Raw genomic sequence first — 22,665 nt, 5'->3', positions numbered from 1 at the left:
AGTACAGCCCTCTGCTTTTTTTTTTCTGTAAAAGTGGAATTTTTGTGCCTTTTGTACAACATAAAATTAAAAGAACACACATTTTTTGCTTGATAGATAAAATAGTTATTTATATTTTGATTCCATCAAAGTAAAACACGCAAAATTCATCTCACTCGGCTGAGTGCAAAGAATTACTCACATGAAACGTCAACCTTCACAGTATTTGTGTGCAACTTTGCAGGAGACACATTCACAGACATCATTCAAAATATTCCCTGTGGGAACATATGACACACTTCTAAATTTTCATCCTAAAGAAAAGGCACATCATCATTTTGGTAATCTATTGTCTCCTCTGGCAAGATTTATATCATTAGATAAAAAAAGAGAACTTTTGATGGAACATCAAAACACAATATTTAGATGTGGAAGTTCCTCCATCATTGATAAAAGAGAATCAAAGTGCAGTAGGCTAGGGGAGACTTAAAATGCACTTCATCAATTTCGAACAAAAATTTACTTACGACCACATTGACTAATTAGAGGCCTTATTCAACTTTACCATTCAGTGGAATGCAAAGTGTCAACCCCTATACATGGTCCTGATTTCTGTCAGAAATTATTACAAAGTTTTACTCAGCAACAGAATATGTTTATTTGTTTGATTTTACACTGAATATTTTTAAATTTCATCAATCTGTAAATTCATTGAAGTTCAGAGTTTAAAAGACTGAAAGAAGTCGATAGAAAGACAATCGATGTCATCTTGATACATTTAGTGGACTAAGAACACAGGATGTTGATGTGTATTCAGTACTGTATATGGCACATATTTTACAGGGGTTCATACGTGAATTTCATGAGTCGGATACTATTTGCAAATTTTTAAACCATGAAAACATTGACTCTGATCCTGACATGAATGCAACATGCATGCATATATTTCTCTGTCTATTGCTGAACTCTACTATTGTGAAATTGTCCTGATTCATAAAGAAGGTAGACTCTCTAAATATATGGCGTACACAGAAGCACATTATCAGTAACAATGGCTCGAGCACCTTTACTATTGACAAAATGTGCACAATACTTGACAGTCTGAAATACAACAAACTTTCTCGTGGAATTCAGAGATTTGTCTGAATGATAATATTGCTTGTGTATGACTTTATAATGAATACTCACACTTCATCTAAAAGCAAACTATAAAAAAAGAGACCAAAAAATAATATTCTTCATGACCATTCATTACATCATTGACAATAAGATGCATCTTACAACTTGAAAACAGTATATTTTTATTCCTGAAACCCAGTGAGCGCCGAAATTACAACAGCAATCACAGTTTGATTCATTTGATTCATGTCCCATGCTTGAGTGAGAATTCTTCCACGCATGAGTGAATACAGGAGCCATCCAACTACATGACATCACAGCACTTGGACGTGCACACTTTTTACGTCAGTTGTGTAGCCACGCCTACAAAGATCTGGCTGTAGCGTGGCACTAATTTTGTGCATTGTGCACATTCCTTGGCAGGCCGGCCACCGTGTTTGGTCTGTCTGCCCGCTTGCTGAAAGCCTGAGATGGATTCTCCTCACAAATATTGCAAATGTGCACCAAACTCACATCCAAACCCCACGATGTGGTAGTAATCTGACAGCAAAAGCTCATGCCACACCCAAAGTGACATCCATGTGCGAATTTCATAATTGATGGAGCAATCATACCAATTTCATCACTGACGGAACCATCACGCCGTACATTAACTAGTTTTTAAAAGCAAAAGTGTGAAAAATGGAAATAAAATGCAGATGCCAGCAGATGCCAACACTGTGAGTCAAGCACAAGGAGGTGCAGCGGTCACTTGTCCACTGTCTCTTTTTCGGCGGGCGGGGCTCCTCACACCAGACCATCATAAAGAGATAGCGCCTGCACTATGGAGGGGTCCTTCTTGGAGCCCTCCAGAAACTCTTCCTTCGTGATTCGGTTGTCGCGGTTCTGTCGGGAAGAGACGGCAAGTTGGAGACAGAGAAAAGGAGAAAACAGATCATGATTTACATACTTGTACAGATGAGTACATGACCACACATCCAACAAAAGACACAAACCCCTACTAGTATATGGATTGGATGTAAATTGACAGAACTATTTGGTATATTTGTGGGGCTTGCACATTCATGCTATTGAATTATTTCATGGCTTTTTAAAGTCTTTGTACCATAAAACTATCAAGATATTTCCAGCGTTTTAAAACATCACCCTCCAGCCAGCACACAAAAAAGTTATAGAAGTGTTGAGCCGAGAAACCATCATCTTTTGATCCATCAATTTTCACTGGAGAGACAAAACTGTAATATCTCATGACATTCAGTCTGTCCTGTGACCCGTCCACTCTCTGACAAACTCAAAGACTTTCCACTTTATACCTGATTTGAGCCTTTAATCACAGCTTGACCAGCTCTGACCACAAACTTGTGACAAATATTTCTGATGCTTTTGGTTCTTTTTCTTCGTTTTTGCTAGTTTGGTCACTTCTCTGGCCAGAGTCTCACCTCTGTTTATGAATAATTCTTTAAAGCCTCTTTGTTGTTCTTGTTGCCAATTTGGTCGTTTTTTTTTTTACTGCAAGTATCTCACCTTGTCCATGAGGGCAAAGATTTTGTCCACCCGCTTCTCCGGAGTGTTCTCATCCTCCGGCATCTGGACCATGTTTCCCACCATCTGGTAGATGGCGCCCACGATGCTCAGCATCTCCTTCTTGGTAATCATCCCGTCTCCATCGAGATCGTACAGCCTGAAGGCCCCTGGGATGAGGGAGAAAAAGAAGAGTCTTATTTCTATTATTAAACCCTTTACGTGCCGGGCACTTGGCTTAACTTGCTTATCAGCATTCAGTAGTTCATGCAAACTTGACCTCATTGCAGACTACGATGCACATTCAGTGTAGCAATGTGTCACCAAGGAGGTTCGAGAGATGGAGTTACAACTGACTATAATTATTCAATCAGCTGTCAGTTTTCTATGGATGGACAAAAGAATTCCACAGGTGCATTTGTGCCTTTGATGTTCGATGCTTGAAGCCGCCATCTCTCTGAGCAATCTGAAGATTCATTTTTAATGCTAACATAATGTCGGGTATGTGCTCCTTGTTTACATATCAAATGCAATGAAATTTCACCTAATGGTAAGTCAATTCCGTTCGAAAATATGTGCCAATGTGTAAATCTGAGCTGTATTTTGTGAAAGTGTTTGAAACTTTACCCTCATGGAAAGCCGGTTTTATCACTTTTCTCCTTATTTCCGCCAAATGAAACTAATATGGTATCATCTTCAAGTATAGTTCTTTATAAATTAATATGTCAGATTAGCATACAGACATGTACAGCTGAGTAATTTTGATATCTATTTCAGCAATATTTGAGCAATTTCTATTTGCGCACCCCCGTGCCTTTACCATTGTCTACTGCCCATCGTTTGTAAGTAGGGATAGCGAAAAGTAATTACCATCACAAAGACGTATCTTCCTTGGAAAGTGGCTGGTGATTATGCAATGAGACACGAGTCAATTGTCTTCGCATCTGAGTGGCAGATCCAGTTTGACACATACTTCAAATATTTTTGAGTGACGGCTTCGAGCATGGGATCAAAGCAAATAAGACTGTTGTGACTCCATTTCTCGAACCTCCTTGGTGTCACAATCCAATAGGAATGCAGTAGGTATCAGTAAATACTTTTGAGACATCTGTGCCAATTGGCTTATGAAGCACAGAGTATCTCTTCATCCTGATGCAAAAATATTCTCAGTTATGCCAGCTGTACACTACATGTATGTCCCCCCCAAAAAAAATTACAATCAGATTTTCGCATTTGATAACACCAAATATGATTAAACTGTCTAAATGCTAATTCAGGGTCTTAAAATATAACATCTTAGCTCTATTCTGCAGAAAACCCCATTCGATTTGGTTAAGCGGTCACAGAGAAATGTGGATTGTTGTAAAGCATGTCATGAATCTGATTGTTCCAAGTTTTGAATAGCACTTTGGTGCTCTTGTGTGTGAACACAATAGACAGAACTTGGAGGGAAGAGATTCCTGACATGCTCAACAAAATTTTTCATTTCTCTTTGACCACTGAAGCAAATCGAATGGGGTTTTCTGTAAGATGTGGGCAATGAGTTATAGTTTCATACCCTGAAACTGTATTTGGATTGATTCACTATTTTTAAAGTTATCATTGCGGAGGGTCCCGTTGTAATTATTTTTGGGACATACGGTACATCTGCAACACTATACCTGTGAATGCACATCTTCTGCTTCAAAGTTTGGACTCATGATAGTGAGACAGTGACAGAATTCAAGTTCAGACAAAAATGATTTGGATGTCTAATTTTCAAATACACGCCTGTAAGAGATACAATTCAATGCCCCCATACTATATCCAAGTGATTTTTATATTACAGGGCCTTCACATACTTTTCTGTTGTCCTGTGCACTTAATGTCGCTCTATCAAAGTTTAGGGGATGATGCAAAAATTCTAGATGATTCAAAACAGATTTCAAATAGGCAATTTCGAAATGAAATCTGCTCATATCAAATCGTGTTTGCAATCTACTGGAATTCACATTTATGACACATAAGATGAAGCAAATCAAAGTTTGAATTCATGAACTTAAGTCACAAAGTAATCATGGTAAGATAGTGAGATATCATTGTTTATCATGATTTTCATTGTGGATCACTCTGAAACATAATTTCTTCATCCTCAGAAACTGTTGTATGGGTCTATGATGACTGATATTTTTATATCATAGTAAGGGAATGGAGAGAGACTGCAGACAACCAAAAATATTCATTTATTTCTTCTTCTTCTTCTTTTTTATTTTTTGCAACTTCATATATATCCAAATCAACCTGTTTGAGGATGGGCTGATTTTGCTACAACATGCATTTCCAACAGATACTTGCCCAAGTATACTTGGGATTTGTCCTAAACGGGTTAAGCAGTAGCATAAGATTTCAAATACTACAGTGGACTCTTGTTATAACGAAGTCGTCGGGACTGGCAATTTTTTTACGTGCAAAATTTCGTTATAACCGAACAAATAAACAATAAAAATACATAGGGTGGATAATGTTGCATCCTGAACTTTTACTTCCCTGTAACTGGAATTTCATTATAACCACGTTCGTTATAACAGGAGTGCACTGTACTGCTGTCAGCCAAGTCTTTAAATGATCATTGATAAATCATATAAAATAAAACGAAAAATGACACAGAGACAAAAATGAAATTTTGACATGCGCTTTGTACGACTTACCCTTTTTCCTGTTTCACCTTATCACCAAAGATGTGAGCACTTAGAAAATTGCAGTGCAAGATTTAACATTCATAGATACATTTATGTTATTTAACAGACAGTCAGAAAGCTGTATGAATAAAGTAACAAACACAGCAGTTCATCACTGCTACACAAAGATCAATACAAAGCTGACTGATTAACTTACAGTTGAGTTTTTCATCGATGTTCCCTCTTGACGTAACTGAAAGTGCTTGGATGAATTCGTCAAACTCAATCTTCTCATCCTATCATGAAAGAGACAGAGATAAAAGTAAAGAGTAAAACATGAATACCATGTATCATGACACTATCATGACTTGTAATTGGCCACTTTATGACATGTGTATTCAATTTGAATGGATATTTTCCTCTAAGAACCTAGTAACGAGCCTTTCCATCTACACATGCACCTGTACAAGGATATTCAATGCACTTCAATACTTACTCAGCATAACAAAAGTTATACTGAGAGTATGTGCTACTCTTGCTAAATGAATGAAAAACCCTTTAGAATTACTGTGTGTTGCATACAGAATGTTTGGAGAAAGTTAATACCATGAACCTGAAATTGTTCAAGAACAACCCTGAATTCCAAATCTATAGGGAAAATAAAAACAACACAAAATTTCACCCCCAAAAATGACCAAAAAGGCCTGATGTGTTTAAAGGAGTATGTGGACAAAAACAACAAGGTATACTTTAATGATAGATTACACACAGTAAATTCTAACAACCAGACTGTCAAAAATTCAACAAGGTCTTAATAGCTGATAAATGCCAGAGGAGTAATCCATTTATTTGATTAGAATTATATAATATTCATAAGAAATAAAATGTGTTGCCCAGCTCCTTTCCATATGAGTCATTTTGCAAACAAAGCTTTCTCTCTCCAATACGGGAAAAAAAGAATAACAGAGAAAATTGCTAACAACTATACTACCTACTGTATAAGGAGTCTGGCAAACAATAATTTCCTTCATCTTGTGCTCATGTGAATGTACTTTTTAAGCCAAGCCACTGTGGTTTTTTTTCAAAATAAATTTCAGTCATGTGTACATTGAGTTTATTTCCAACCACATGAAAATGTAGGGCGAGTCACGTGTACTAGGTTTTCTCTTGCACTACCTGTGAAACCAGCACCGGAATCATAAAAAATGGCATTATCACATAAAATCTTGACCGTTTCACCAACAATAATCTTGCAAACACGATTTGTTCTTTCAGACGATCACTATGCCCCTTTCACTTGAAATAGGAGGCGATAAATTCAACAAACATACAACAGAACACATACTGTAATGTACAACTGCATGGTATTGACCAGTAACAAGGCAGAATATATGAAGTGTTTATTTTTTTTTTCTCACAACAAGAGAGATGGAAAAAAGCTGAAATCATGCCTATTATCACATATAAAAAGGTTACACTACACTTCCCTGGAGTTGGCTGCCACACCCAATCCCCAGGAAAAAGTCACAGGGGACACATTTCATAACACAAGGGCACGTATACCATGGTTGTCCATGGCAACCTGACGTAATGATTAGTCTGACAGCGCAGACAGGCCACAGCAGTGAAATCCCAAAGCCTTGTCTGAATAAAGACTAGCACCACACTTGAGATACTTATACAGTGCTGGAACACCATGAAGGGTATTTGCAACATAACTCTCTGTTTAAAATCTACATTGCATACTGAGCCCAGGTTATGAGGGCAATGACATGTGTCAATGCACATACATTGCAACACTCAATATGCCTGACATCTGCATCTATGCCCACTCTGGCTACAGTGGCACATAAGAACATCCTCGCTTGGTCTTTCTTAAGCAGGAGGATGCTGCCGCCGTATTAGCTCTTTTGTTTACAGGCTTTTCTTGGGAGGATTTTGACATTCTTGAGGGTTTTGTTCGCTTGTGCTGTGCCTCTCATTGATTCCCTCGCAGCTTTGAAATTAAAAAACAGCCATATCAGTTAAATCTTGTTCCTTTTTTTCTTCCTTTTCTCTTTCATACGCCATAAAGTCTCAGAACGCACACTATCTCTGTAGGTTGGTTTGCTTTATCTTTTTTTCAAAATTTTCACTACTCACTGTCAATGTATCATAAGTAAAAAAAAAACAACAAAAAAACTTTCATATGATCCTTTCACTGTTATAATGTAATTCTGTAAGTTGCAATCTTTAACTGCCTACATTCATAACTGATCCTTAAATTGGCAACACATGTTAGATGATTAAAGTTAATGTCTATCTCTCAAATTGGCAACATTTTTCTTTATTTTTTCTGATTTTGAGCAGATTTCCTGAATTCAACCAGTTCCATCCTAATAATCCTCCTCCAATATAAGCCATACATTGACAAAACAGAGTTGCCAATTTGCTGATGACAAAATCATAAATCTTGAAACAATTCCTTGGGTGAACTGAAGGATATGATAGTCATCTGCTTCAGGAATAGATATCAAAATACACACATACCTGCTAAGAAGAGGCTATGTCAACAAACTAGGGTTAATACCTTAGTATCCAAAATTTCCATAGCAACTTGCTTCCTTGAATGTACTTCACAAGATTGTGATAAATCATAAAACACTGAAATCTGCTGGACAGGTGTAATAAATCAACCACCTCACAGAGTGCAAATATATCACCAAAGCTGATGTTGTAAAACAGACTTTGTTATGTTTGTGCAAACAGAATGAATCTGCTTGTTTCACCTTTTTCAAAAACATCAATCTAGTACCATTTCTTTAACACTCCACATCGTACATTGCATGTCAACCACATTTTGTATACTGTATACGGCAAATATTTCGCAAGGTTTTAATTTTTGCGAATTTTGCGAGTCAGGTGCTATTCGCGAAATTAAAGACACATGAAAATAATGACTCTGATCCCGATAAGAATGACGCACACACATATATAGAATTTCTCCATTCGGTACAGTATTCCACGATTGCGAAGTTAATCACTTGCGAAATTGTTGGGAAGTCCCGATTTGCAAAAATTTAAACTCACTGAATATATAACATATACAGTAGCTGATCCGTGCATATTCGTAGCACAACATTTTCATAATGGAATGTATCGAGAGATTACATAAATCTTTACCACCTATGCTTGTAAAACTCTTCCCCCTGTTAAATCCAAGAGTGGATTATCTGTTCAGCATACACACTTTGCATTACCACTGCATTTCCACTGCATGTTCACAGAACTTTGTTCCGACCTTGTTAGAAATTTTAATTCATCAAAATATTTAAAAAAGAAGAAATCAACACAAAAAAACCTTCCAAAACAAGGAAAAATCTGGCAAAGTATCATCAAAACTTTACTGCTGAACTATCAGATTGAGACAGCATTAGCCAAACATTCACCTTAACTCAGATATGAAAAGTTCTAACATTCAGGTTGACGTGCTGAGAGGGGCCTTACATAAGGATAGCTTCAACTTTATGAAAAATTCATACAAAAATCTGAGTCTATTAGTAAGTAAGACATATATTTTTTTTTTTTAGATTTTAATTTTCCAAAATTATTCATGGTATTAGTAGTTTCACTCACCCCATTTTCATCAAACACATCAAACACGTAGGAGGCAAACTTCTTGGCGTCTCCGAAAGGAAAGAATTGCTTGTAGATTTCTATGAACTCCTGTTGGGTAAAAGAAGATACAATACAAAGCAAAGAAATGAGACATACACGTGTAAGCTGACCACAGAAATACCTGAAGAATAATATGCCGGGAATACATATCTTACACACATGGAACATGAAATTTGAATAAAAAAAATAAAATACATGTTTCTGAGGTGGTGAATTTTAGCATTTTGATAAACAGTTTTCAGACTTACCATGGAAAAAGTGTCAAAATTAGTACATTCTGACTCATATGTAGAAGTCTAAAAAAATTATCTGTAATTAAACACTAAGTGTATAATTCTGGATTTTTTTATTTTATTTTATTTATTTATTTATTTATTTATTTATTTTTTTTTTGGGGGGGGTTGCACGTGATAAAGTATTAACAAGGAGATGATTAAGGCAAGCTTCGTGGCTATGGATAGCAAACATAAACAGTTAGAGCTTACTAGTATGATTAACATCTGCATCCACTTCAATTCAAGCTTTATATATTTGGTATTAAACAAACAAGGACCTAATTGCATCATGTTCAATTATCATTCAACTTTTTCATTTAAAAGCTTGCAAATACTACCAATCTCTGCATGAATATACCAAAATCAATGCAAACAGTAGCCATAATCATGCTCTTGTCAAATGAACTTATTTGTCTGCTTTCACAAACACACATACCAGTAGGCCTAAGCATACATTTTTATCTGTGTATATTACATAATAAAATATAATATATTTCTCTCTCCTTCCTGGGTGCACAATACTGTATATGCCGAATACTTTGCGGGGTTTTTATTTTTGCGAATTTCGCGAGTCAGGTGCTATTCGCGAAACTAAAGACAGGCAAAAATATTGATTCTGATTCCAATGTGGATGTGACGTACGCATGAACATTTTCCATTCAGTACAGGACTCCATGATCGCGAATTTAACCACTCGCGAAATCGTTGGGAATTCCCGATTCGCGAAATTTAGACTCGCGAAATATATGCCATATACAGTATATCATCTGAATGAGATATATATATATATATATTTCTCTGTCTGTCTCTTTCATTCTAAACACAGCCACTGTCCCTGATGTACCTATAGCCTTAAATACAGACACACAAACAAATTCAATATGTGCAGACATCTTCTGCTGTTTTCTTTTTTTTTCTTCTTTTTGTTTTTGTTTTTGGAAGGGACAGAGAAGATACGTCAGTGTACAAGCATGGTGGTATCTGCAAAAGTGTGCGTAAGGACATATAATTCCTCCCTTTAAGGATTCTGAGAAAAAAAAAGGAGGAACAAAATCTTAGATGGTAGCTATGCATGAAAAATATAGCAACAGATAGGCCATTAGTTCCATTCACAAACATCTGAAATAATGTCTTTTTTTATTCATTAATTCTAAAATAAGATGCAAAAACCATCAATTCTTGTGTGTGGATAAAAAAAAAAAGTAGTTATCTCTCCCACTATGCATCGAAATGCAAAATTTGTGCAGCTTGATTTTTTTTTTCAATAACTTGCCCGGCATGGCACATGTGAGCTGCATGGCATGTGTGATCAGCGAAGAAACCATCATTTTTCAATCCCATAATGCAACTCGCCATACTAGGTCTGCACACTTGGGCACCCAGGGTCACACTCAGGTCACCGTCTTAGGCATGCGCAGTCTGGAGATTCAAACTTGTGTGTGAACGGTGGCAAATAAAATTGATTTTCACATCACGATACAAAAAACTGATAACTCCTCTAATATGTGAATACGGCTAAAAGAATAAACAGAGGTAGACTATTAAATAGAAAGAAAAAAAAAAGAAGCACACCACAAAGAAGACAAAGAAGAGGAGAGAGAGAGAAAAAAAAATAGAATGTACAGAAAATGGAATAACACTTCGACCAAAATCAGATAAGATCATGCACTGAGAACAACAGCATTAACCATTTGGCATCTGAACAACTGGCGCCTGCCCCTGAGCTTGCATACAGCATTGAACTGCATGTAGCCACCCTTGCATAATGTGTGAGTGTGTGTGTGTGTGTGTGTGTGTATGTGTGTGTGTGTGAAAATGTGTGTATTTGTTCACCTGGTACATATTATCTCTGTCTCATCCTACTCTGCAATCTGATCTCTATCAAAATTCATGATCAATCAATTTAAACCTCGTGCAAAACTGTGTGAAAAATACTGCTTTAAGAGTGCTTTCTTTGGTGAACAGAGGTTGGTGTGGGAAAAACAAAACAAAACAAAACTCTCTATGATGAAAGGGTAGTGATGTTCAAGCTGCATATGGAGTACAGGTCTATGCCTTCACACTTCTTTAAGAGATAAAAAACTGAATGATACAAATACAAAGAAAGAAGGATTTGATTCTGCTCCACACACTGGTTCTCGTACAATTGTAATGGCACAACCTATGAAAGGAGCTTCCACACCTGGTCTGTGCAAGGTTGTGTACCAACTACTGTAAAACGAGGAATGTTCGCTTGCACGTTGATTTAGCGAATTTCGCAAAAGCCAAGATTCGGGAAATTAAAATGCTCACAGAAGTTCTTGTCTACACTATATGCATTGAATATTAGAGGCAACAAGTGAAAATTTCATGCAGCGAATAAGGCCGTCGGCTCCAATTTGCGAAAATTTCACGCCGAGAAAATATTGTGTTTTACAGTATGCTAGGCACTGTACATGTACACTGTGCCTACGCAGGCCTACGCAACAGTATGCCAAGGGATGCAAAGGAGTATGCCAAATGTGCGCCCAAAATGAGAGATATGTTTAATTTTATTGTGTACTTTCAGCGCAAAGTACATGACACAAAAAAACTATGCAGTTTATACGCAATTTTACGTAACATTACGTTATACTGTAATCTATCCTACAGGTATGCCAGTCCGACAAAACAAATAGCCTTTGAGTCTAAATCCAAGGGCTTAAATCCAAACATTTCTTCTTCCAATTCTTGCAAATGCTTGCTTTCTTCAACATTTTTTTCCATAAGCACACAGCCTAATTACTATGCAACTATATTCAATTCAATTCAATTCAAGTCATACATTTATTCAGTAATAAAAATGCTTCTTATCCACATCTAGAGCATGTCTCTCCTGCTACAGGGCCACAGAAACAAAGAAAGATTGAAAGAAAAAGATAGAGATCGGTACAAATATAGTGAGATAATAGATGCAGACACATGTAGATGCATGAGACATGGTGGAAAAGCAGAGATAGACGATTATTGAAAATATATATCAATAATTGTAGCATTAAAAGTATATTACAATAACTTACATCTCGGCACAGCGTTCCACTGGGGCAGTCCCTAGCAAAACCATCATACCTGAAAGAGGAGAACAGAGAGAATACAGTCCAGTCAAGTTAATCACAGGAGGTATGTCCATCTTCTTCTCAGTTCATCCTTCAAGTTCTTTTAACCCGTTGAGGACGAGTCCCGAGTATACTCGCGCAGGCGTCTATGGGAAATGCATGTTGTAGCAAAATCAGCCTGTCCTCAACGGGTTAACCTCTTACTAGAAATCATAATGTTATCAAACTTTAAAAAAAGAGAAATTTCTTACTTTCAGTCATGCTGATTATTGGGGAAGGGTCACTTTTTCTTCTTTAGTCCTCAGAGTTATGATCAAAGCTAGAACTCATACCTTAAAGGAGAGACAAGTATCAGGTCATGCTGATTTAAGCCATTGAAGACTATCCATGAGTATACTCAGGTGGATGTCTATGGGAAATGCGTTTTAGCCTAAAATCAGCTTGTCCCCAATGGGTAAAAGGGGAAGGACATAATTTTCTTCTTTTCTCTCTCTCTCTCTCTCTCTCTCTCTCTCTGTCTTCAAGTATTTTCCACTTTGGATCCTCAAGTTGGAAGCATCATGTTAAAAAAAATTGACAAACATTCAGCATCCACTGAATGTTGGAATAAAGTAATTTTTTCTTTACTCTTTTGAGTGAAATCATTTTATAAATGCCCTTGACTTATCACATAAATAATTTAAATGTGCTTTCATTTTGTCATTGTGCCTTCTACAAAGTTACTTTTGACAATATGAACCAAGAAGATGGGGTAACGAATTGGTGAAGAGTAGACTAGCAGGGGAAGAAATTACATCGGAAGGAAATCAGAAGGTCTGACCAATTATTGAGACAGACATGCTTACCTATTGGAGCTTTTCCCAATCATTTTTAAGTTAATTCACTTTTTCATGAGCAATGAGTTTTACAAAGTCAATATGTCTCCATTACTTATACATAACACTAATGATTGAGAGATGGAGGGGTGGGGAGACATTTATCCAACAACCAAACTCTTTGTGCAGGTTGCTGCGATTTTATCTCAGCATCATATGACCATTCATTTCTATACGAATCACATGTACTGTGTATCACGAGATCAATATTGGCAACTGGGAGACGGTACGATGATACTCATCTAGCTCTACAGGGAAGCAGTGTACTCATATACTCTACTGCCAAGTCTAGTTGCCATGGCAACTGGCGGTTTTCATGAGGATTTTCCAAATGGAAAGAATATTTTTTTCATCTTTCCCATCTGACCTACACCTGTGAGGCATACATGTATTCTAAATTGCACCGTGTATGATGCATCTATCAGAAACTGCTACAATACATGTATCGTAATGTTAAAGGTGGCAATTGCATATGTTTGAAATATTCCTATATGTATGCCTCACTGATAAAACACTGATTAAACTGTCACAACTTTTATGATGATGATGATAATGATAATATAATTCAAAAAATAACAATGATAATATCATTATCCTTTTTATTATTATCATCATAATTATCATCATCATTATCACTACAAAGTATCATCTGGATTATCATCATCATTATCACTACAAAGCATCATCTGTTCTATACCAGGGTTCAACACTAACTTTTCTCTCTGGTGGCACATTTGGGCTACTAAAATCTTTTAAATCTGACAGTTTGGTGTCCCTAAAGAGATACAGTAGTGGCCCACACAACTAAGACAAATGAAATCCATTTTGAATCTTAGTTGCCCAATATGGCTACCAAAAGATAACGTTTCATGAATTTTGGTGTTGTTTTTTTTTTTTGTGGCCCAGACTAACAGGTCACTGCCAATGTCCAGCTGTGAATACATATTACGAGACATACAACAGAGATGTACAGTATGATGTAGACATACAGTAATGCTATTAGTGAATATTCAATGGCTACACTCTATTTTACTTGAAGCAGAACACAGACAGAAAAAACAAAACAAAAACAAAACCAGGAGTGCTGTGTCTGAAAATACCAGATAAGGATAGAATACATGCATTGTATTAGAGTACATACTCACCATTGTCGGATCTCCTTTTCATCAACTGTAGGAAACAAATAAAAAAGAATTACAAGCTTTGTACAGGAGTCTATTCATATCCTTCTGTCATACCACCATATCTACTTTTATATCAATAAAACACATTGAAAAAATATAGTGGTGTATCCAATCCATAATGATGATTACATTCTGGAGGAAAAAAAAAAAAATGATTGCCTAGATGTCTCATCAAAAAGTAAAGCCATAGAGGCAAAACAAATATTTTTCTTCAGATTGCATGATAGTGCAAACAGGAATCAGGGATGGCCTGAAACATGTCAGAATGTCTGTAATCTACAGAAAAATCAAGAAGAAGAAGAAATAGAAAAAAAAAACCTAACCCACTTTTGAATAAATGAGGTTGGATATTTGCTTGAAAAAGCCATTGCTGAAGATGGTACTAATGAGCTCCCATTGTTGGTAGATGGCTAGATATATTAGCAGCGGTATCCGGTAAATTCTCATCCGGGACAATTGCCCTTGGTCTACTAATGACTATTCTCCCTGTCTGGCCATGAATGCCTAGTTAACTGTGATATTTCTTATCACAAAGACAAACATTCACTTCGTATTGAACACATATTGTGACCCATGGATCCCTTGAACACATACAGTACACATAATACTGTACATGGCAATAGCTCACTGCAGACAAATGGGCTTTTTTTTTTCTTTCCCGAGAGAGATTACATGTATGAGGGTGGAAATTAACTTCGTGGCAGAGGCATGTAAACTGCTATCAACGACTATCAATTATTCTGCTGGAATGACTAACAGCAGTACCTAGCTGGCAATGTTTATGAAGATGAAAATTTATCCTCAAAGGGTCTCTGCCAAGGAAAAAGGGAGTTAATTTGACAAACTGTGGTCTAAAAGTTGCTGACCAATATGATGAACAGCAAGTACCAGAAAAATGCAGAACCAGGCAGTAAAACAACTACAATGAAGATATGCATAAATTTTATCAATACAGGCAGCATTACAGGGTTTCAGGTTACTATTCAAGCTCATGTCAAGTTTGGTTGTAAAAAAAAATAACAATGAAAAAAAAATCACTGAAAATATCTCACGGAGAATCAAATTTGTATTTACAGAAAGACAAAAAAACACGCACACATCTAAAGACACACAGACTATTAAGCTGCTTAGGTCTCTAATGTAAAATCTACAGACAAAATTAATGGCATGTTGAACAAGTCTCATAAATTGACAATAAGCAAATGCAGAATGGGTTGAAAATCACTCTTTCAGAAATGCAATTGTGAGAACTTTGGTCTTTATGTCTTTGTTTTTGTTTTTCAGCTTGATCTCAAACTGTAGTTGCACAGACATTGTCTTCTTTTGTCAAGTTGGAAAATGACTACTTCCCTGAACGATGCCTATTTTATGAGGTGTGCTCGTGTAATTCTTTGGCGTTTTTTTTTTTTTTGGGGGGGGGGTGAAGGGGGGGGGGTGGGGACTAAAAACAGATGTTCTTGGGAAAATATTCTCTGCAATCAAATGCATGAGTGGTTTAATTGGATTTCTATTCAGTGGCCAAGCCATAGTATTTTCCAGTACCACTGATACGAAAACTGTATGCCACTAATTTAGAGGCAGTTTCATTTTCATGAATTTCTACTGTTAACTGAGCACTGTTCGCCAAATTGGTAACACACCAGAATATTGCCTTCCATAAATCAAAAACAATGTTAATTGTCTCATAATGTTGATTTATCAGGCACTGCTAACCTTGATAACACTCATTTTTCATTCTGTCCGTTTGGTACTTACAATGTGTGCACTCCGTCAACTTGTCCAGATTGCATCTGGTAAGCTTACTGTTCTGCTTCCCCATGGCCCAGGGTCAATCACTACCTGTAGCTGAGAAGAAACAAAAAAGAAGAAAATACGGAAAAAAACATATATGGTTACACATAAAAGATTTCTAAAAACACATGAAAAGCCAGCAAAGCAAGCGATTTGAGAGGCACGGCAACTCCCTTTTCCATTGGGTGCAAAAATATGTTCAGTACAGAGAACCTGATGCCCAAAAGTTGACAGAAATGATGCAACGTAATTTGTTTGTGGTACTCATATTGTTTCTGAATCTGAGAATTTTTTACATGACTATGCTGGTACTTACTGCATATATTTTATGCCCTCCACCCACACCCTCTGCTCATCAATGTTACCAGTTTTCTTCATAGTCAGGTTTTATTGTTTGCTTCTTCACTTTGACTTTGGATTTTAATTGATCTATAAGATGGTTCTTTCTTCTTTTCCATCTATCTATTCTTTGACAATGTGTGGGTTGTTGTAAAATTTGATGAAGTCACAGTATACTAACTGCATCGACAGGGCAAATTATCAAGTGTGTCCTCAGCTTTTCATGCTGTGAACCTTAAAGGGGAAGGCTAGTAACTGATCAGTGGGAATCAGTGGAAATGCTGGGAGATGATTGTTCCAATCCTTATGGGATTCATTCAAGAGTTCATTGTATATCTATTGTTGTGTGAAAATGATTTGCTTCAGAACGGTCTCATATTCACGTAATGTGCAGATTAATGCTCCGTCACTGACCAGGGACGCTAACCTGGAAGCATGAAACTGCACATTACTTGAATATGAGACCATTCTGAAGCAAATCATTTTCACACAACAAGATATACAATGAACTCTTGAATGAATCCCATAAGGATTGGAACAATCATCTCCCAGCATTTCCACTGATTCCCACTGATCAGTTACTAGCCTTCCCCTTTAAACAAATCAGAAGATCAACATATATTTTTCTAATACTTACTTCACCATATAACAAATGCAAAATGTGACACTGAGATCTAGTTAAAGTTGGTTGTGAAAACTTTGGGTCATTTCACAAACTATTAGAATTCATGTCAATATCACACAAATCTCTAGTGCAGAGCAAGGTACATTGTATTTCATGCAATGCAAATAATATGCATATATATACACGTGATGTATGACAGCATAAATAAATTATCAATTTCCACTAAAATGAATGAAATGGTCATTATGCATACAGCTGTAGCATGGAATATAGAGAAGACCACATTGGGCAATGAATGGCCAATTCATACCTCATCATGATTGTAATTTGACCGACTATGTACAGTGTACGTCCCTATAAAAAAATTTTATCCCATGACAATCACCCACAGTAGCGATGCAATAACATAATTTTAATAAGAACTGTGCACATTTGATAGTAAATTGGTCAGAAACGAAACATCCTAAATGAAATACAAACCAAAGAATTGCCTGATTACAGTAAACTACCCGTATCAAAGCTGATTTACAATACACTGATGAGGACACATCAATGGTAACTGTCGTGCCACTGGGAAGGAAGATAAAGAGAAACTACTTGACGTGATTACTTCTCTTTTTAAAAGTGTTTATCAGGCAAAATATTCAGCGCAATACCACAGCATCACATACAGTATGTTACAGAAATCATTATTTCCAAACATAGCTGAGCTGTATTAAGTTTTTGTAGGCACACAAATGACTGCAAGATGTAGTGTACCTGACACACAATGTCACCATGAAAGCAGTATTGCGCAAATCAAGGATAACAAGACGCAAACTTCAGCTTCAAGCAACACATAACAAGACAATAATATGTACACATCTGTATGTAACTGAATGCTGAAAAAACAACTTGGAAATTACACTGGGATTGTGGATGCAACACATGTATACACTGTCGCAACAAATATGAAGTTCTCCATACTTGTGGTTTATGCACAAATACACACGTAGATCACTGATCACTCAGAAATATTAAAATGAAGCAAAATGAGGCAAAGCAAATCAACCAGTCTGGCACAACATTTGTAAGTCCCAGACCAGTCCAACTGCAATAGCTGGGAGTTGAGCATGTCTTACATTTCTACACAGTATACATTGTATCATCCTTTTCTCAAAAGACACCTACCTATGCTGGAAACAATACTTGACCGATGCTCGCCAGACTGCCTCACAAGCTTGTGGCGATATCTACTTCGACATCATCCAAGAAGATCACACAAAGTGACAAGTCATTTAAACACCACAAAAAAAATGTTTCCCTGGGCAGTAACTCTTGAGAAAACACGGCAACAGGTCATTAAACAAGCTTACACAATCTATCAGCTAATTACGAACTGATAAATATTTCGGTCTCCTCCGACTCGATCTCCGGTGTAAACAGGCCCGTAGATTTGAGTTACATTGCATAACCTTGCTCTCTGTACGGTATCTCTGGAGTTATTCCAACTTTTATCGCGGAGAGACAGAGAAAGCAAAGAGAGCGGTGCGGCAAATACCATCAAACATCCAACAAGTGCTGTGGTGATGAAGCTGAGTGTGTGTGTGTGTCTCTGTGTGCCGAGAACAACGAACAGCACCTGTTCGTGCGCAGGTCTTCCGGCAGAAGAGAAGAAGACTGGCACAGACTACATGTACTTTGTGAGAGCTTCCCCCTCCCCCCTACCCCGTTGTTGTCGTTGCACAATAGACTTTCAGTTGTTTGCTGAGTAGCGCAGAACACAATGGGGGAAAAAACCCCGGAGACAAGTGTGCGGAGGCAATCAGTATGATGACATAGGAAGTGTACGCGGACAATAGGGGGAGATGAGAAAGATACTGGGGGTATATGCCGATAAATAGCGTGCTCTCCAGCAGTGAATAGCCCCCTCATTGGAAGATAGAGCTCGTGATGAAAGGGGGGAAAATCAATTAGGCTGCTGCATGCTTGAGTGGTTGCCACAGCAGCCAATCATATGATTCTAGACAGTGCTCATGCATGAATATGCACGACATCCCCATATGCCAACACAACATATTTCCAATGACATATCATATCAATCACTGCTCTACAGCGCAGAAAGCTAATCAAGCATTCACAATGGAGGAAAGAACGAGTACACTTGTGTACAGTGTGTTTGCAGCGAATGTTACAATCTGCATGACTGAATCAAGAAATAACTGCATGTTATGAAATTAAATGATGCTATATCACACCATATTGGAGTAGGCTTTAACAAAGAAAGACTAGAAATGTTGCTATGGCAACTAGTATGCCTCTGCCATATGGCATTATTCTCCCAACAGGTCTATGCAGTAAATCTTGACTATTATGACAGTTTCACATAATTGGCCAAAAAATTGAGATGATGTACAATGTACTTGAAAGTTTGATGGCACAACCCCATATGTCTGGACTGTTTATCAAATTACCCAAGCCAGGTTTCATTTCGATGGCTAAAATGTTACCGAGAGCAAGTATTTGGGAATGTGAGTATTTTTACTTGACCTCTGACCCTTACCCTTTGACCCTATGGGCAACAACTTTCTTCAAACAATCACTAACTGGTAATGTCAGATTTTCAAATACCTTTAAAAGGCTTTATCAAAATATAAGAAAGAAGGTACAGTTTAACAAATATCTGTTTCACTTGACCTTTAATATAATCTAAGAAATATTTAAGTGTATACTGAGTAGCTACCAAGTTGGAAAAAATGGTAATTTCCAGCATTAAATAAAATTTCAGCATTCTAATCTGACCCTATAAACACCCCAGATAATCAGTGTCAGGCAGTACACTGTACAACATGCCTGTACATTAATTTTTTGTGTCCACGATTACTCGAGCACTCAAATTTTAACAAATTGACCTTGACCTTTGACCCCGAGCGTGTGTACAGAAGGTTGATAGGCACATCGTTGTCCACTCATACATCTATATCATGCCATTTTTTAATTATGTGGTTATGGTAATAATGACCTACGTCACTTTGCTATTCGTAAGATGACTCCCAAATCTGATTTTTATACATGTATAAAAATTATACCCTTCTGCTCCTCTTATTTAACTCTTATACCATGTATTTGAAAATATTCACAGTCACACAGCATAAAATTCCTTTATGACATTTACATGGGGGGGGGGGGTCTTGATGCATACAACACTTGTGTTTAAAGAGGAAATTCACCTAAAAAAATGAATAAACTTCAAAAGAAAGAGAAAAATATTCCCTGCAGAACAATACAAAAATTTAAAAAAATGGATAAGAAATAAGGAAGATATGACATTTTCAAATTTCACATTTTTTTGGAAAACATTTCTTGACCAGTCCTGAATATTCAAATGAGTCTAAAGTTGACAATGTCATCCATTTAACCCTGGTACCTGCTACTTTTGTAAAAAGACAATGAGATCTAAAATCGTGCATGATGTGAAATGAGCCTCAAAAGACATCAATGGCAACTTACCTTTGACTTCTTGTGGCGGTGAAAACACACAATCAGCTGCATAGATGCTGGCATGCCTTCCGAAGAGAAATTAACTCAAAATGCTGAAGGAAATAACAATAGTTCATGTAATCAAGTGGTGTGTTCCCATATCCTTTCTTTTCTGTCTCAGTTATTTCTTTTATTTCATATTGCACAACCGTCAAACAGGCAACAAAAGTGAAAAGTGCATCAGTCTGCGGGCTTGATGGTGATGACCTTGGAGAGGTAGTACGCGACGATGAACGTTGAGATGATAACTACGAGGGCAGTCCAGTAAAACGTCTCCTCGTCGAACACCTCTTCGAACGACGGCAGCTGCTCTACAAGCTGCAGGAGAACTTGGCTGAATTTCTTCTGTTGCTGCATCTTCACTGTACACAGATCTGTTTGTCTACCAGACTGACAGCACGCAGCAGGGGGTTCCCAGGATGACTTGGCAGACAGATCGCCTCCTCAGATCGATACCGATGGGGCATCAATTTTTCAGGGTATGTATCTGTGGTGAGGGAGCAAGATCGAAAAAAGGAGGTTCAAGATTCATGACCAGTGTACACAGACATACATAGTACAGGCTAGGCTATACTTTGGCTCGTCCCATGTGGCTGGTTTGCGCAATTTGTGATGGGGTCGGGATGGAAAACGGAAAACGGCTAGCCAGAATGTTCAGAAATGGAAGCTATTGTATCACAGACGTACTGCCAACTTTCTCACATTTTGCGCCATGATCATGGCAAATTCTGTGATACCTGGGTACTGAATAATGATACTTGATAGTTTGATACAGTAATCCCTCTCGCAGCTCCAAGAAGCTGTACTGGGATGAACTACACATGTGTGCCATTGGGAGGTGCCATGGTGATGATCTCTGTTTGTATAAATTGTAACATTACATTATTTACAAATGTGAAGCTCAATAATCCTGCAGCGGAGAGATAGGGCACGCAATACCGCGATCACACAGTGTTCGATGAGGATATGTGACAGCTATGCAGCTATTACAATGTATATTAAACAGTAGAAGCAGGGAGGTGGGTAGCCCCGGAGACCGCGCCGACACTTCGTGTGGTGGCTGTCGCAGTTAGGAGGTGGGAAGAGAAGTGCAGTGAGTGAGGCGGGCTTTAGTGTCTAGTGACCTCACTTGTCAAACGGCGTTCCATACAGCATGACATGAGCAAGAGAAGCTCGCCAGCTGCTAAGTGCACAGTGGTTCATGGGATATAGGGAATGCCCAAGATAAAATAGATCTTTCGGGGATAAGATAACAATGGAATTATTCTGTAGACTCTAAACATTAATGATGAATTGAAGTGGATGGTGAATAGGCTAAACGTATGAAATTGAACAGGGAAATCAAGCAGTACCGTAGCATAAATTTACCATAATTTTTTATTGAGTGAATCTTAAATTTCGACTTAGTGAAACGCACCCCCAGCATGAAGCACCAGACTCCAGAGAGAGCCACAAGTAATAAAATTGCGCGTGGGCCTGTCCTAGCCTGGTCGCCTGAAGCTAAACTAATTTACCCATAGGGTCTATTCATATCAGGGTCTACTACTAAGATGTACTCTATACTAGACTTCGATCGAGATCTAACGTTAGATACCGTACTCCGTAGCCCGGCGTAGGGATGTGTAAAATAGGGTTCCAATACTCACTTGCTCGCAGCCCCAGTGGTACTAGGCCTACTACAGTAACCTATTCAGTTCACTTCTCACGTCGCCTTCGGGATGTTTGGAAGTTTTGAAGCCTGCTTCTCTTGTCGATTTTGAAGCTCTTTTCGCGAACACTGGCGCACGAAGCTGGACTGGGACTCGACTGGCTGGGTGAATAAATATGAATTTACAGGCACTGTTGTTCACCACCGCTGATAAGTAAGAGCAGCTCTTCACGTTCTCTACACTGTTCAATGCGCATGCCTCTTGCATTGCACTGCCGAGTCCATCGGCCTGATGGAAAGTACGGAATCGCTCAAGCTGCCAGCAGAAGCTAGCGCTAGCTGCCTGCATGCGATATGTGGCCACACAATCGCAGTAGAGTTCTGTGTACTAGTATGTGGCAC

At 37.7% G+C, this 22,665-nt stretch overlaps 1 protein-coding gene across 1 annotated transcript; it reads right to left on the bottom strand.

The window, feature by feature from the left end:
- Window positions 1-1,884: 1,884 nt before the first annotated feature.
- Window positions 1,885-20,782, bottom strand: LOC139719808 (neuronal calcium sensor 1-like). The gene is made up of 8 exons (XM_071631193.1): window positions 20,586-20,782; window positions 16,097-16,186; window positions 14,303-14,327; window positions 12,247-12,295; window positions 8,892-8,981; window positions 5,494-5,572; window positions 2,623-2,789; window positions 1,885-1,983 (listed from the first exon to the last, which is right to left on the bottom strand). The coding sequence occupies exons 2-8, from the start codon at window positions 16,158-16,160 to the stop codon at window positions 1,885-1,887; spliced, it is 573 nt and encodes a 190-aa protein (XP_071487294.1). The 5' UTR covers window positions 16,161-16,186; window positions 20,586-20,782.
- Between the last annotated feature and the right edge of the window lie 1,883 nt (window positions 20,783-22,665).

Source organism: Diadema antillarum, unplaced genomic scaffold (assembly GCF_040938485.1).
Source record: "Diadema antillarum isolate AM-2024a unplaced genomic scaffold, OU_Dant_1.0 scf00000115, whole genome shotgun sequence".
NCBI classification, from domain to species: domain Eukaryota; kingdom Metazoa; phylum Echinodermata; class Echinoidea; order Diadematoida; family Diadematidae; genus Diadema; species Diadema antillarum.
Note: the sequence above shows the minus strand (reverse complement) of the source record. Positions and strands in the feature narration are given on the sequence as shown.

Coding starts and splice junctions, on each gene's coding strand:
- LOC139719808 (XM_071631193.1), bottom strand. CDS start 16,160: ATGGGGAAGCAGAACAGTAAGCTTACCAGATGCAATCTGGACAAGTTG. Junction 8,982..12,246: donor GTGGAACGCTGTGCCGAGAT/GTAAGTTATTGT, acceptor TTTACCCAACAG/GAGTTCATAGAAATCTACAA. Junction 2,790..5,493: donor CATCGATGAAAAACTCAACT/GTAAGTTAATCA, acceptor CCCTCATCCCAG/GGGCCTTCAGGCTGTACGAT.